Below are 14314 nucleotides of genomic sequence, written 5' to 3' on the forward strand. Positions count from 1 at the left end.
ACACCACCACGAGGTCCCAACTTCGATTCTGAGCAAGTTAATCGAGTAGATTTTTGATTTGGGGATCCTAGGCACCACTCCAAGGCTAAGGTGAGAAGAATAAATTATGTTTGTTGTTTTAAAAATTATTCGATTAAATTTTAATATTTTATTATATTAGATTTTTGGAAATATTCCTGAGATTTAATTAAACTGTAAGATTTGATTATATTAGATTTTTGGGGAATATTTTGGAACTAAGTTAAGTTGTAGAGATTTGATTAAATAGAATTTTTAGGGAATATGTTGGAGTTAAGTTAAATTATAGGGATTTGATTAAATTAGAATTTTGGGAATATTTTAGAATTAGATTAAACTGTGGGAATTTGATTATATTGGTGTTTTTAAATATGTTAAAAGTTAAATTTAAAAATGGGAAGTGTATCATACTCACGTTTTTTGTTAGAATCTAATCGGTTAATTGGAGTATGTGGGTCAAGGAAATGTTAAAATAATTATAATTTCAGGATAGAGCTAATTAAACCTAGGCATGTGAATACATGGATTTGTGTGAACTCCGCGGGCGTCAGTTTAGGATCCTTGCAAGCACGTTCTTAGTAACTAGGTAAGGGGAATTAAATTATGTCAGAAATTTCTGAAAATTAAATGATTAAATTAAAGTATGATATGAAAATATTATATGAGATATTATGACTTATCAGGCATATAAGAAATAATTGTTTTAGGACTATCCTATGTTTTATTGGATAATTATTATATTGTTAAATATTACTGAAAAACTTGTGTGGCATGAGAAAGGATTTTGATTACTGCAAAATGAATATGTAAATATATTATATGATGAGACGTGATTTATATTGAGATAAAAAAAGATATGTTTTAAATAGATATGTTGATATGAGATATGTACAAATATGTTTTACACTAATTTAATGATATGAGTTATATACAAATATGTTGAGATGACATATATACAAACTAGTTTTATCAGATATAATGAAATGTGATATATATATATATATATATATATATATATATATATATATATATATATATAGATGTGAATTTCATTGATATGTTAAAATGAGATATACACAGACATGATGAAATATGAAGAACTGCCATTAGTTATTGACGAGATGTGTTATTTACACATGGATACTCTTGAGCTTGTGTCTAGCTATGAGAAATGAAAGCTTTTGGAAAGTTATTATTATATATACTGAGTGGTGGAAATGAGAACCCGATTGGTTAATGATATGAGTACGGTACCATTGCTAGTGATTGAGTTAGTGCAACCACACTGCTCGGGGAGCGTGTTAGTAATGGAGGTCGATTGAGCATACAGAGAGATGTTGATCGCCCTTGGGTCCATACCATGCTGTGGTGGGCCAATCGTACTATAGACAAGGTATTTTGATTTAACCTGGTAGGCTAGCCACGGTTAGGTCCCACTTTTGTGCCGCACAACCCGATCATGTGCGGTAATTACATGACGTTGATATAAATGAGTTCCTCATACAGACATGATACACTCATATGATTATATTTTGAGAGATATGTTATTTGTACACAGAAATATTTATTGAGTATGATCATATTTTCAAGAAAAATATGGATGCAAATGTGTATACATTTATATGAATATGAGTACAGTTTCATGATTTCGCTATTAAATTAATATTTATATGGGTGTGTTATGATAAACTAAAACTCATTTGCCACACACTAATAATAATTTATTCCCACTTACTGAGAGGTGTCTCACCCTAAAGATTTTAAATATTTTAGAAAATTCAGGAAGCCAAGTAGAGTGAGCTTCAAGATAGAGGTGACGCAGCTCCTATAGTTCAGGGTATGTGTATTTATTTTAGGGAGTGGGGATATGTTGTATAATCCTTGGGATATCAGTTGGACTTTTGGGAGTTATATGTATTTCTGTGGAGACTCTAGAACTTTGGTATTGTACATAAGGATTAAAAGTATTATGTTTCTCCACTGCATTAACTTTGATGATGATATTATGGTAATAGAGATGTATGGATATATATATGGTTGAAAAATTAGGGCGTCACAACTTGGTATCAGAGCCTAGGTTGTTAGGTTCTGTAGACTTAAGTGGATACAATACCAGAGTATAGGAATGGATCTTGACGAGGGTAGGAAATGGGTAGAGTAAGAATCTAGCAAGTCATTATTGGAAGCTAAATAGAATCTTGGGTTTTGGTTATGAAGCCTAGAAGCGGAAATCCATTGATGGTTTTCTATTATTTTCTTGCGACGAAGGTTTTAGGAAAATTATGACAAACCATCAACGGTTTCGCTTCTGAGCAGAGAGACTGAGACTTGGGATGTTAGTGGGTGGAAAAAAGGCCAAAATTTTTGTGGGTGTTAAATTGTTTCCTTAGATTGATGATAGTGCTCCTCACATTAAGAAATTAGAATTCTAAAATTGTTTTTGTTCTATTTTTAGGGATGGACCCTGGAAATAGCCATGCTCATGTTGGAGGTGGTGACGATGCGGGGCCTTCTAGTATGGGCAGTAGCGATTCTGATGCAGTCCTACATAGTATTACTTAACAGGTGATGACTGAGATAGCACGGAATTCTAGGGAGCAGGGTCACCTTCCAGTGGATCAGGCCTACACTATAGAGTAGTTCACCTAGAGGAATCCTCTGGGATTTTCAGGAAGTGTAGACCCAATTATGGCAGAGAACTAGATATAGGAGATTGAAAAGATCTTGACAGTACTATGCTGCACCAACGAGCATAGAGTTCTGTATGCCACGTTCAGACTAATAAGGGAGGCTAAGCCTTGGTGGTCTGCAATGAAGCTCCTAGAGGAGCAGAGACCTATACCAATAGCCCTGACTTGGGGAAGGATTAAGGAGATCTTTTTCGACCGCTATTTTCCCACCTCCATCAGAGATGCAAAGATGGAGGAGTTTTTGAATCTGACTCAGGGACAACTGACAGTGCCAAAGTATGCAACTAGGTTTGTGGAGCTATCTCATTTTGCCCCATTCATGGTCACTGATGAGTTCAAGAAGGCAAAGAAATTTGAAAGAGGGCTGAGACAGGAGGTGTATGAGCAGGTGGCGGTTCTGCAGATATGATATTTTTCTGAGCTGGTGGATAAAGCCATCGTAGCCAAAGCCAGTCGGTAGAGGGGTATAGGAGGACAAAGTAAAAGGAAGAGGCCTGCACCTTCTAGTTTTTAGGTGAGCACTAGTTAGGGCCAGTGGAGGAGACATGATGTGAGCCAGCGAAAGGTAGGGGGGACACAGAGTTCCTTAGGGCAATCCAACACCTTCTACTTGCCCTCGATGCTATAGGAGACATTTAGGAGAGTGTCGGGCTGGGGTAGTCACCTGCTACTAATGCGGATGGCAAGACGATATGGCACAGGATTGTCATGCACCCCCGAGTTGTGCGCCTACTCCCTAGCTGTACCGAGGAAATTACCTAGCACCCTGAGGTGACCAATAAAGGAATATCGCCTCGACGCGGGTCTATTCACTAACCCCGAGGGACATAGAGGCCGTAGGTGACGTGGTGACAGGTATCATTTATATTATGTCATATAAATCTACTGTTTTATTTGATTCGGGGGTAACACATTCATTTGTGGCTTAGGAGTTTGTTAATTTATGTGGGATAAAAACTCAACCACTGGATGTTAGTTTATCAGTGGCTACACCGACGGGGACCATAGCAGTGCGTAGGAGGGTACTTAGAAATTTTTCGATCAGTATTCAAGGAAGGTCGCTGCCTTCTAATATGGTGGTTCTCGATATGCATGGGTTCGACATGATTCTGGGGATAGACTGGTTAGCTGCCAACTATGCTAGTATTGACTGCCATAAGAAAAAGGTAGTTTTTAGACCTCTAGGGGAGTAGTAATACCGATATGTGGGGACACGCGTGCACTCCTCACCATAGATGTTATCAGCTATTTAGGCAAGGAGGTTTCTTCTAAAGGGATGCCTGGGGTACCTGGCTTATGTGAAAGAAGCACCGATAGGGGAATTAAAGTTAGAAGATATCCCGATAGTGAGGGATTTTCCTGATGTGCTTCCAGAGGATTTTTTGGGATTGCCTTTGATCGAGAAGTTGAGTTTGTGATTGATTTACCTCCAGGGACGACATTGATCTCTAAGGCTCTATACAGAATGACCCCAATGAAATTGAAAGAATTGAAAGAACAGTTGCAATATTTGTTGGACAGAGGATTTATTTGACCCAGTGTGTCACCCTAGGGAGCGCCAGCATTTTTTGTGAAAAAGAAAGACGGGACGATAAGGATGTGTATAGATTACAAGGAGATAAATAAAGTAACAATTAAGAATAAGTATCCTCTTCCCTATATTGATGATCTGTTTCACTAGGTCCAGGGAACACGATTATTCTCTAAGATTGATCTTTGATCTGGGTACCATTAGGTGAAGGTCAAGGCGGAGGATGTTCCAAAGACAGTGTTCCAGACTTGGTATTGCCATTATGAGTTTCTGGTTATGTCGTCCAAACTGACGAATGTTTTTTTTGTATTTATGGACTTGATGAATACGGTTTTCCATCAGTACCTGGATCAGTTTGTTGTGGTTTTTATCGATGATATTTTGATACATTCAAAGAGCTCTAAAGAGCACGAGGACCATTTGAGGATAGTTCTTCAAGTACCGAGAGAAAGAAGGTTGTATCAAAAGTTCAAGAAGTGTGAGTTTTGATTTGAGCAAGTCACTTTCCTCAAACACGTGATATCCAGGGGTGGCATTTTTGTGGATCTGAGCAAGATTGAGGTGATAGTGGACTGAGAAAGACCGAAAAATGTGTAGGAAGTAAGGAGTTTCTTGGGATTGGCAAGATACTATTGCTAGTTTGTAGAGGGATTCTTTAAATTTTTAGGTCCTTTGACAAATTTGACCATGAAAAGTGTGAAGTTTGATTGGAAAGCAACGACTTATCACTGCACTTGTTTTGACAATACCTTTGGGAGAATAAAGTTTTGTAATTTATAGTGATGCGTCACACAAAGGGCTTGGTTGTGTGTTGATGCAACAGAAGAAATTGATTGTTGTCCTTACAAGGCTTAAAATCTTGTTTTGATGATAACAAATTAGAGGAACTTAACATATTTGGTTAAGTTGTGATATTTCAGGACTCAAGTATGTGAATACAAGGTCAAGTGCACACAAGGATTATTGAAAGCTTATACTCCAAAAAAAGAAGATCTCATAAAGCTTATAATATTAAAGCATGGATTCAAAGATGATTTGATGAAGCTTAAATTAAATTGAAGTTGGAAGTCAGGATAGACTCAAGAGATGGAAAAGCATGAAGACTTAAGTGCTTAGAATGTCAAAGTCTTAAGAAGCCTTTATGTAAGTACTTCAAACGATTTCAATATGGATACATGAAACTCTTAAATTAATTACTTGGAGCTAGATACCCTTTAAAATACTTTAAAAATATTTTTATAAGGTCAAAAGTTATTTCAAAAAGATTAAAATTATTTTTGGAATGAAAAACACCAAAATAGGATTTTCCAAATTTTGTTATTTTTTTCCATATCAACATTGATATATATTTTTCTCTATCAAAAGCTCCTTCTCTTAAAATGTATTCAACATGAAAGTTGTGAGATTTTCTCTTAGATTTCTATTGATACCAAGAATGTCCAATTTGGAGTAATGTAGAAAATGTTATCACCAAAATACTTAAGGGTGGTCAAAGTTGTCAGGCGGCTAACCATGTCAGTTCAGGCGATTGACAAGCAGACAAAAGCACTTTAGGCGACTGACCCCTGTGAGTCCAGGTGCCTAAACTTGTATTGAATTCAAAAATTCATTGAAATTTAAAGTCCAAGCGATTAACCCCTTGAGTCCAGGCGCCTGACCCTTCGAAATTCAAATTTTTAAAAGTAACGAGAAGTTTCCAAAATTGAGTTTTTGAATTCTAGACTTTGTGAAAACTGGGGGAATACTCCAAGAAACTTGGGCAACATGAAAAATACTCTTTAAACTCTATAAATACATGATTTAACCCAAGGATCAAATACACCAACAACCTATAAGCAGCAAATCAATCAAATTCTATCTACTATTCAAGGCTACCTTGCCTATACTCTTGTTGAATTGCTTGCTGCGATTTTGCTAAGAAAAGCTTATGGGTCTTTTCATTTTTATTGAGTTATTCAAACTAAGAAAGAACCCCAGTGATATATATATATACACTTGAGCTTCATCTTTCTATATTGTGATTTGGATTGAAGTATATAGATTCAATTGTACTAATCTACTCTTTTGAGAGTGTCACTGTACACCAAATTGTTTCTTGTTTTTATTGTTATCTTTGATGGTTCAGGTTTATTGGATCATTGTACCAAGTGTGGAGTATCGCTTGGAGAGGGGGCTCCACCCTAATTGAAGGAGGGATTGTAATGGTTTGCTTTGCCCGTAAAGAAGCGCTATAGTGGAATCCTTAGGTGGTCTTGCCTAAGGCGAGGACGTAGGCTGGGTATAAGCCGAATCTCGTAAAAAATTTGATCTTACTCTCAACCTTTACTCTTTAATTTTTCTGCCTATATAAATTGTATGATTGTGTATCTAAGTGCGGGTAGCTAAGACAATTGAGATTGAGAGAAACTTTTTATTTAAGAGAGTTCGTTGATGAATCTTTTATGGGAACCTTAAAAGGAGTAAGTTGATTAGTCATTTGCAAAAATCTTGGTTAAAAAGGAGTGCACCAATATTCATATGCACAGGGCTTTATTTAAACTCTAAGTTATGTTTTGCAAATGCTGAATCAAGGAAGTGCTGCAACTCTTACAATTGGTTAAGTATCTTGTGTTTGATTGATTGACTGATTGAATTATTCAAAAGTTGAGAGTATTACATTTTGTATCATTGGTTTGTGTTGATTAAATCAAAATCTTTGGTTGGGTGTTAATTGACATTGCTTCAAGATCAATTTACTCATTCTTAAAGTTTTAAAAGTGAATATTGATTTTTAGTTGATATTGTAATTCAAATCATCCTTGTTTGAATACTTGACTTACAATAAGTTGTGAATCTATAAAAAGAGTTAAAATAAACTTTTAAAACCCAATTCACCCCACTCTTGGGACTACACCTTAGTTTTTAGTGGTAGCTTATGCTTCTTGACAGCTTAAAGAGTACGAGAAGAATTACCCTACTCGTGATTTGGGATTAACAGCGGTGGTATATACATTGAAAATTTGGAGGCATTATTTGTATGGTGGAAAGTGTGAAATATTTACAAATCATAAGAGTTTAAAATATTTCTTCACACAGAAGGAGTTGAATATGAGGTAGAGAAGATGACTGGAATTGATAAAAGATTATGATGGTACCATTAGCTACCACCCAAGGAAAGCTAATGTGGTAGCTGATTCCTTGAGCCGGAAGTTAGGGAATGCCTCAGTATCAGCAATGGTAACCCAACACCAGATCAAGATGGATCTAGAATGGCTTGGTGTGGAACTAGGAGAGGGGAGCCATCAAGCATTCATTGCAAGTATGGTAGTTTAGCTTACTTTACTGGAGGGGATTAAGACTGCTCAAATGAAAGATACAGAGCTAGTAAATATTATTAATAAAGTGCAGAGTGGGCTAGGTACAGATTTTAGTATCTTAGATTATGGAACTTTGACATTTCGTACCAGACTGTGTGTACCTAATGATGCTAAAATTAAAAAAAAAAAAAAAAACTATTTTGGATGAGGCACATTGTTCCCTCTACACAGTGCACCCAGGAAGCACTAAGATGTATAGATATCTGTGAGAATATTTCTAGTAAGAGTAATATGAAAAGAGAAATTTCCCAATATGTAGAGTAGTGCTTGACATGTCAGTAAGTAAAGGTTGAGCATCAGAAACAGACAAGATCACTGTAACCACTTCACATTCCTAAATGGAAGTGGGAGTACATTTCCATGGACTTCATCACGAGGTTGCCACCAGCACTGCATGCGCAAAACGCCATATGTGTAGTCGTTGACCGTTTGACAAAGACTGCCTACTTTCTTCTAGTTAGGGCTAACTACTCCATGAATAAGCTAGTGGAATTATATATTCAAGAGGCAGTTAGACTCCATGAAGTGCCAGTTTAAATCCTAAATCAGAAAGAGCAAGAATTGTGTAGTAAGAAAATTCTGTTGATAAAAGTACTTTGGAGAAATCATGTAGTTGAGGAAGCCTTATGGGAATTAGAAGACAAATACGCTAGAGGTACCCACAGTTATTTAACGAGGACCAACGCTAGTCGGGTAAATATGATTGTTTAGATAAGTGCTTCGTTAATAAGTGATGATTAGAAAATTTTGAGGACGAAGTTCATATAAGAAGGGGAGAATGTAACAACCCCAAAAATAGTTATACAAGATTAGTGGAATGATCCTAAAAAAAATTAATTAATTAATTAATTCTTATTAAATTGAATTAATTAAATGAATAATATGGTATATATTTGTATGTATGTATGTATATAATATGAATATAATATAATAATAATATTATTAAATTATATATATATGAATCTACCTTCAGGAAATTCAATTGAAATTTTTAGTTGGAGTAGCCCTCCCACAAAACCTTTTTTAGCTGTCTCTCTCTCTCTCATCACGTTCTCTCTTTCTCTCTCCTAAACCACTCTCTCTCTCTCTCTCTCTCTCTCCTCAATTTCTTCCCCGATTCTTGACTAATTGAAGAACGGAAAATACCACTAGCTTCTATTCTCGACCCCCAACAATTTAACAGGAGTGAATTCGTGATTAGGGCATCGTATGCACCACTCCTAGGATAAGGTAAAATCTCTCTCTCTCTCTCTCTCTCTCTCTCTCTCTCTCTCCTCAATTTCTCTCAAATCATCAGCCGAATCGATGATCAGACACCACCACGAGGTCCTGACTTCGATTCTAAGCAAGTTAATCGGAGTAGATTTTTGATTTGGGGATCCCAGGCGCCACTCCAAGGCTAAGGTGAGAAGTATAAATTATGTTTGTTGTTTTAAAAATTAACCTATTAAATTGTAGTATTTGATTATATTATATTTTTGGAAATATTTCTGAGATTTAATTAAACTACAAGATTTGATTATATAAGATTTTTTGGGAATATTTTGGAACTAAGTTAAATTGCAGAGATTTGATTAAATAGAATTCTTGGGGAATATGTTGGAATTAAGTTAAATTACAGGGATTTGATTAAATTATATTTCTAGGAAGATTTTTAAATTAGATTAAACTGCGAGGATTTGATCATATTGGTGTTTTTAAATATGTTAAAAATTAAATTTAAATATGGGAAGTGGATCATACCCACATTTTTTGTTTGAATCTAACTGGTTAGTTGGAGTACGTGGGCCTAGGAAATGTTAAAATAATTATAATTTCGGGATAGAGCTAATTAAACCTAGGCATGTGAATACAGGGATTTGTGCAAACGCCGTGGGCGTCAATTTAGGATCCTTGCAAGTTCTTTCTCATTAAGTAGCTAAGGGGAATTAAATTACGTCAAAAATTTCTAAAAATTAATTGATTAAATTAAAGTATGATATGAAAATATTATATGTGATATTCTGACTTATCAGATATACAAGAAATAATAGTTTTGGGACTATCCTATGTTTTACTGGATAATTATTATATTGTTAAATATTACTAAAAAACTTGTGTGGCATGAGAAAGGATTTTGATTACTGCAAAATGAATATGTGAATATATTATATGATGATATGTGTTTTATGTTGAGAAAAAAAAAATATGTTTTAAATAGATATGTTGATATGAGATATGTACAGATATGTTTTACACTGATATAGTGATATGAGTTATATACAGATATGTTTAATACAAATATGTTGAGATGAGATGTATACAAACTAGTTTTATTAGACATGATGAAATGTGATATATATATATATATATATATATATATATATATATATATATACATGAATTTCATTGATATGTTAAAATGACATATACACAGACATGATGAAATATGAAGAACAACCATGAATTACAGATGAGATGTGTTATTTACACATGGATACTCATGAGTTTGAGCTTAGTGGTGGAAATGAGAACCCGATTGGTTAATGATATGAGAGCATGGTACCATTGCTAGTGATTGAGTTAGTGCAACCACATTGCTTGGGGAGCATGCTGGTAATGGAGGTCGATTAAGCCTGCAAAGAGATATTGACCACCCTTGGGTCTGGACCAGGTTGTGATGGGCCAATCGTACTACAGAGAAGGTATTTTGATCTAACCTGGTATGCTAGCCATGGTTAGGTCCTGCCTTCAAGTCACACAACCTGGTCATATGGGGTAATTACAAGATGGTGATATGAATGAGTTCCTCATTATAGACATGACACACTCATATGATTATATTTTGACAAATATGTTATTTGTACACAGAAATCCAGCACACACGCTCTTAGCATATCCTCAAGTATCTGGATTGTCCTCTATGTCTGTCCATCAGTCTGAGGATGAAAAGCTGTGCTGAATGCTAACCGAGACCCCAAAGCCTTCTGTAAGCTCCTCCAAAACTGTGACGTGAAACGTAGGTCACATTCTGAAATTATGGATACTGGAACTCCATGAGGTTGAACTATCTCCTGAATATATAATTCTGCCAGCCTGTTCATAGAATAGTTAAATTTAATAGGGAGAAAATGAGTGGTCTTCATCAACCAGTCAACAATCACCCAAATGGCATTCTACCCATGTAATGCCGATGGTAACCTTGTAAGAAAATCCATGGAAATATGATCCCACTTCCACTCAGGAATGTGGAGTGGCTGCAATTGTCTTGCAGGTCTTTGGTGCTCAGCTTTTACCTGCTGGCATGTCAAACACCGCTCTACATACTTAGCTATCTCTCTCTTCATACCACTTCACCAAAAAGATTCTCAAAGGTCCTGATACATCTTAGTGTTTCTAGGATGAACTGTGTAAAGGTATCTGTGAGTCTCCTTTTAAAATGGCCCTCCTAATCTTAGCATCTGGAGGAACGCACAGTCTGGTACGGAACCTTAGGGCTCCATCATTTAATATGGTAATCTCTTCTCCTTGTCCATTTTGCACTTTATCTATCAGCTCTACCAATTTTGGGTCATTTCTCTGAGTAACTTTAATTCTCTTTTGCAAGGTAGGTTGTACCACCAGGTTGGCTATGAATACATGATGATCACCCTCTATCAGCTCCATGCCTAGCCACTCCAAATCCATATGAATAAGATGCTGAATCACCACTGCTGACATCGCCGTTTCTGCTGTTTTTCGACTCAGTGCATCAGCCACCACGTTTGCTTTCCTTAGGTGGTAGCTAATGGTGTAATCATAATCCTTAATGAGCTCTAACCATTCTTTTCCTTATATTTAATTCTTTCTAAGTGAAGAAATACTTTAAACTTTCATGATCAGTGAAGATCTCACATTTCCCACCATAAAGATAATGCCTCCAGATCTTTAAAGCATACACCACTGCAGCTAGTTCTAAATCATGTACTGGATAGTTCTTTTCAAACTCTTTAAGCAGCCGAGAAGCGTAGGCAATAACTTTCCTATGCTGCATCAATATGCACTCAAGTCCCTTCTGGGACGCGTCACTATATATCACAAAACCATCCTTTCCTGATGGAATAGATAATACTGGTGTAGTGACCAGCCGTCACTTCAATTCCTAGAAGCTTTGCTCACAATTATCGGTCCATTCAAACCCACATTTTTCCTCGTGAGTCATGTCAGTGGACCTGATAATCTAGAGAAGCCATCCACAAAATGTCTGTAATATCCTGCTAACCCCAAACAACTCCTGATCTCCTGAATGTTCCCCGGTCTCACCTAACTCACCACTACTTCTATCTTGCTCGGGTGAACTGATATGTCGTCCTCGGAGGTCACATGCTCAAGGAAAGTAACCTACCTCAACTAGAATTCACATTTCCTGAATTTAGCGTATAACTTTTTCTCCTTTAACACCTGTAATACCAGCCTCAAATGATCCTCATGTTCCTCAAAACTCTTTGAATAAACTAGTATATCATTAATAAATACCACAAAAAACTGATCTAAGTACTGATGGAACACTCGATTCATTAGGTCCATAAATACTATTGGTGCATTAGTAAATCCGAACGACATTACCAGAAACTCATAGTGCCCATACCTGGTTCGAAATGCTGTCTTTGAAATGTTATCTGCTTTAACTTTCACCTGGTGATATCCCGACCAAAGGTCAATCTTGGAGTAGACCTAGGTCCCTTGGAGCTAATCAAATAAATCATCAATTTTGGGAAGAGGATATTTATTCTTGACTGTTAGTTTGTTTATTTCACTATAATCAATGCACATCCTTATAGTCACATCCTTCTTATTTACGAATAGATCTGGTGCTCCCCAAAGTGACACACTAGGCTTGATAAATCCTTTATCCATCAACTCATGTAGCTAGCCTTTCAATTCTTTCAGTTCAGCTGGAGCCATTCTGTACGGTGATTTAGATATCGGTACCGAACCTGATAAAATATCCACAGTAAATTCAATCTCTCGGTCTGGTGGTAAGCTAGGTAATTCCTCTAGAAACACATCTGGAAATTTTTTGACTACTGGAATATCAGTCTGTTTCAGTTCTTCCCTCGGCAACTCATTTATGTAAGCAATATACACCTAGAAACCACCCTGAAGCAGTCTCATCGCCTAAATAGTTGACACCAACTGTGGCTAGGCCTGCACACGTGAACCCATAAATCTGAATTCTTGCTCACCTGAGCGTCTGAAAATCATTTCTTTTTTATGACAATCTATGTTGGCGTGATTAGCTGCCAGCCAGTCCATACCCAATATCACATCGAACCCTTGTAGATCTAATACCACAAGATTGGCTGGTAGTACTTTCTTCTGAATTCCCATTGGAAAATTTTTAAGCACCCTCCTACACCTCATTATTGATCTAGTAGGCATGGCTACTAACAATTCAAAATCTAACAACTGTGCCTTAACCCCAGCTAATTTAGCATATCCCAATGACATGAAAGAATGGGTGGCACCTGTGTAAAAAAAAAATAGCAACTTTATATGGTAAAGCAGTAAGAATACCTATCACGATGTCCACAGCAACCTCAGTGTCTCTCGGTGTCAATGCATAGACTCTCGCCGGTGCTGTGTTCCTCCACTAGCTGCCATGAGGCACCTGGTAACCACCCTGGAACGTTCTATGAGTTGGTGCATGGGCCAGCGGTCCCTGACATAACCAAGCCGTTTGACTGGGTCTCTCACACTGATAGCAGACATTCTCTCCTATCCTACACTCACCTAGATGCCTCCGGCCACATCTGGGGTAAATAGGATAAGTCTGCCCACCCTGAGAACCACTGTGCCCTGTTATCTATCTCTGGCCTTCTCCATACCAGTCTCCCCTCCATGGACCCCGGCTGGGACTTTCCTGGAAACCTGGATGCGTAGGCCTCTTTCTCTGACTCAGTGCTCCAACATCTTTCTGCTCGCTCTCCTTTCCTACTATGGCTCTGTCTACCGATTCAGAGTAGCCCTGCATGTTTAGAACCACCACCTGTTTATATATATCTCGTCTCAAGCCCCTCTCGAACATCCTAGCCTTCTTAGCTTCATCTGACACTATATATGGAGCAAATTGGGATAGCTCGATGAATTTTGTCGCATACTGCTGAACTGTCAACGACTCCTGAGTCAAACTCAGAAAATCTTGCACTTTAGACTCTATGACAATGGCGGGAAAATATTTGTCAAAGAATATGTCCCTGAACCGGATCGAAGTCATAGGCACTGGTATAGGTCTTTGCTTTTCTAGTAATCTAGTAGTCGTCCACCACTCTCGGCCTCATCTGACAACTTGTACGTGGCATACAGGACCCTCTGCTCTTCGGTGCAGTGAAGCACTGTCAATACTTTCTCCATCTCTTGTATCCAGTTCTCAACAACTATAGGATCAGCTGCTCCTAAAAACGCAGGAGGGTTCATCTTTGTGAACTTTTCTATGGTACACCCCTACGCTGTAGATGGACCTCCATACCCCCAAGAGCTCCGTGCAATCTCAACCATGACCTACAGAGCTACGCTATGTAAAACAACATCTGAGTCCCTGCCGCCCATGTTAAAGGGCCCTACTCCATCATCGCCGCTAGCATGAGCAGTACTACCTCCAGGGTCCATCCTGTAATAATAACAAATTCTTTTAAGTATCTGAACCTCATAATACTATCCTTACTTTCATCTAACTAAAATGCCCTCATACTACCTATTAC

General features: G+C 37.3%; 1 protein-coding gene across 1 annotated transcript; it reads right to left on the minus strand.

Moving 5' to 3' along the window:
• Nucleotides 1-13419: 13419 nt before the first annotated feature.
• LOC131162730 (uncharacterized) lies at nucleotides 13420-14030 on the minus strand. The gene is made up of 2 exons (XM_058119335.1): nucleotides 13880-14030; nucleotides 13420-13769 (listed from the first exon to the last, which is right to left on the minus strand). Exons 1-2 carry the CDS (start codon nucleotides 14028-14030, stop codon nucleotides 13420-13422), a joined length of 501 nt encoding a protein of 166 aa, XP_057975318.1.
• Between the last annotated feature and the right edge of the window lie 284 nt (nucleotides 14031-14314).

The sequence above is a fragment of the Malania oleifera genome, chromosome 8 (assembly GCF_029873635.1).
Source record: "Malania oleifera isolate guangnan ecotype guangnan chromosome 8, ASM2987363v1, whole genome shotgun sequence".
In the NCBI taxonomy this organism is placed as follows: Eukaryota; Viridiplantae; Streptophyta; class Magnoliopsida; order Santalales; family Ximeniaceae; genus Malania; species Malania oleifera.

Bases quoted from the DNA above. Each gene is read 5' to 3' on its own strand.
- LOC131162730 (XM_058119335.1), bottom strand. From the start codon at position 14,030: ATGAACCCTCCTGCGTTTTTAGGAGCAGCTGATCCTATAGTTGTTGAG. The intron at 13,770-13,879 runs GTGGACGACTAC...CCATTGTCATAG, and splicing joins GTCAGATGAGGCCGAGAGTG to AGTCTAAAGTGCAAGATTTT.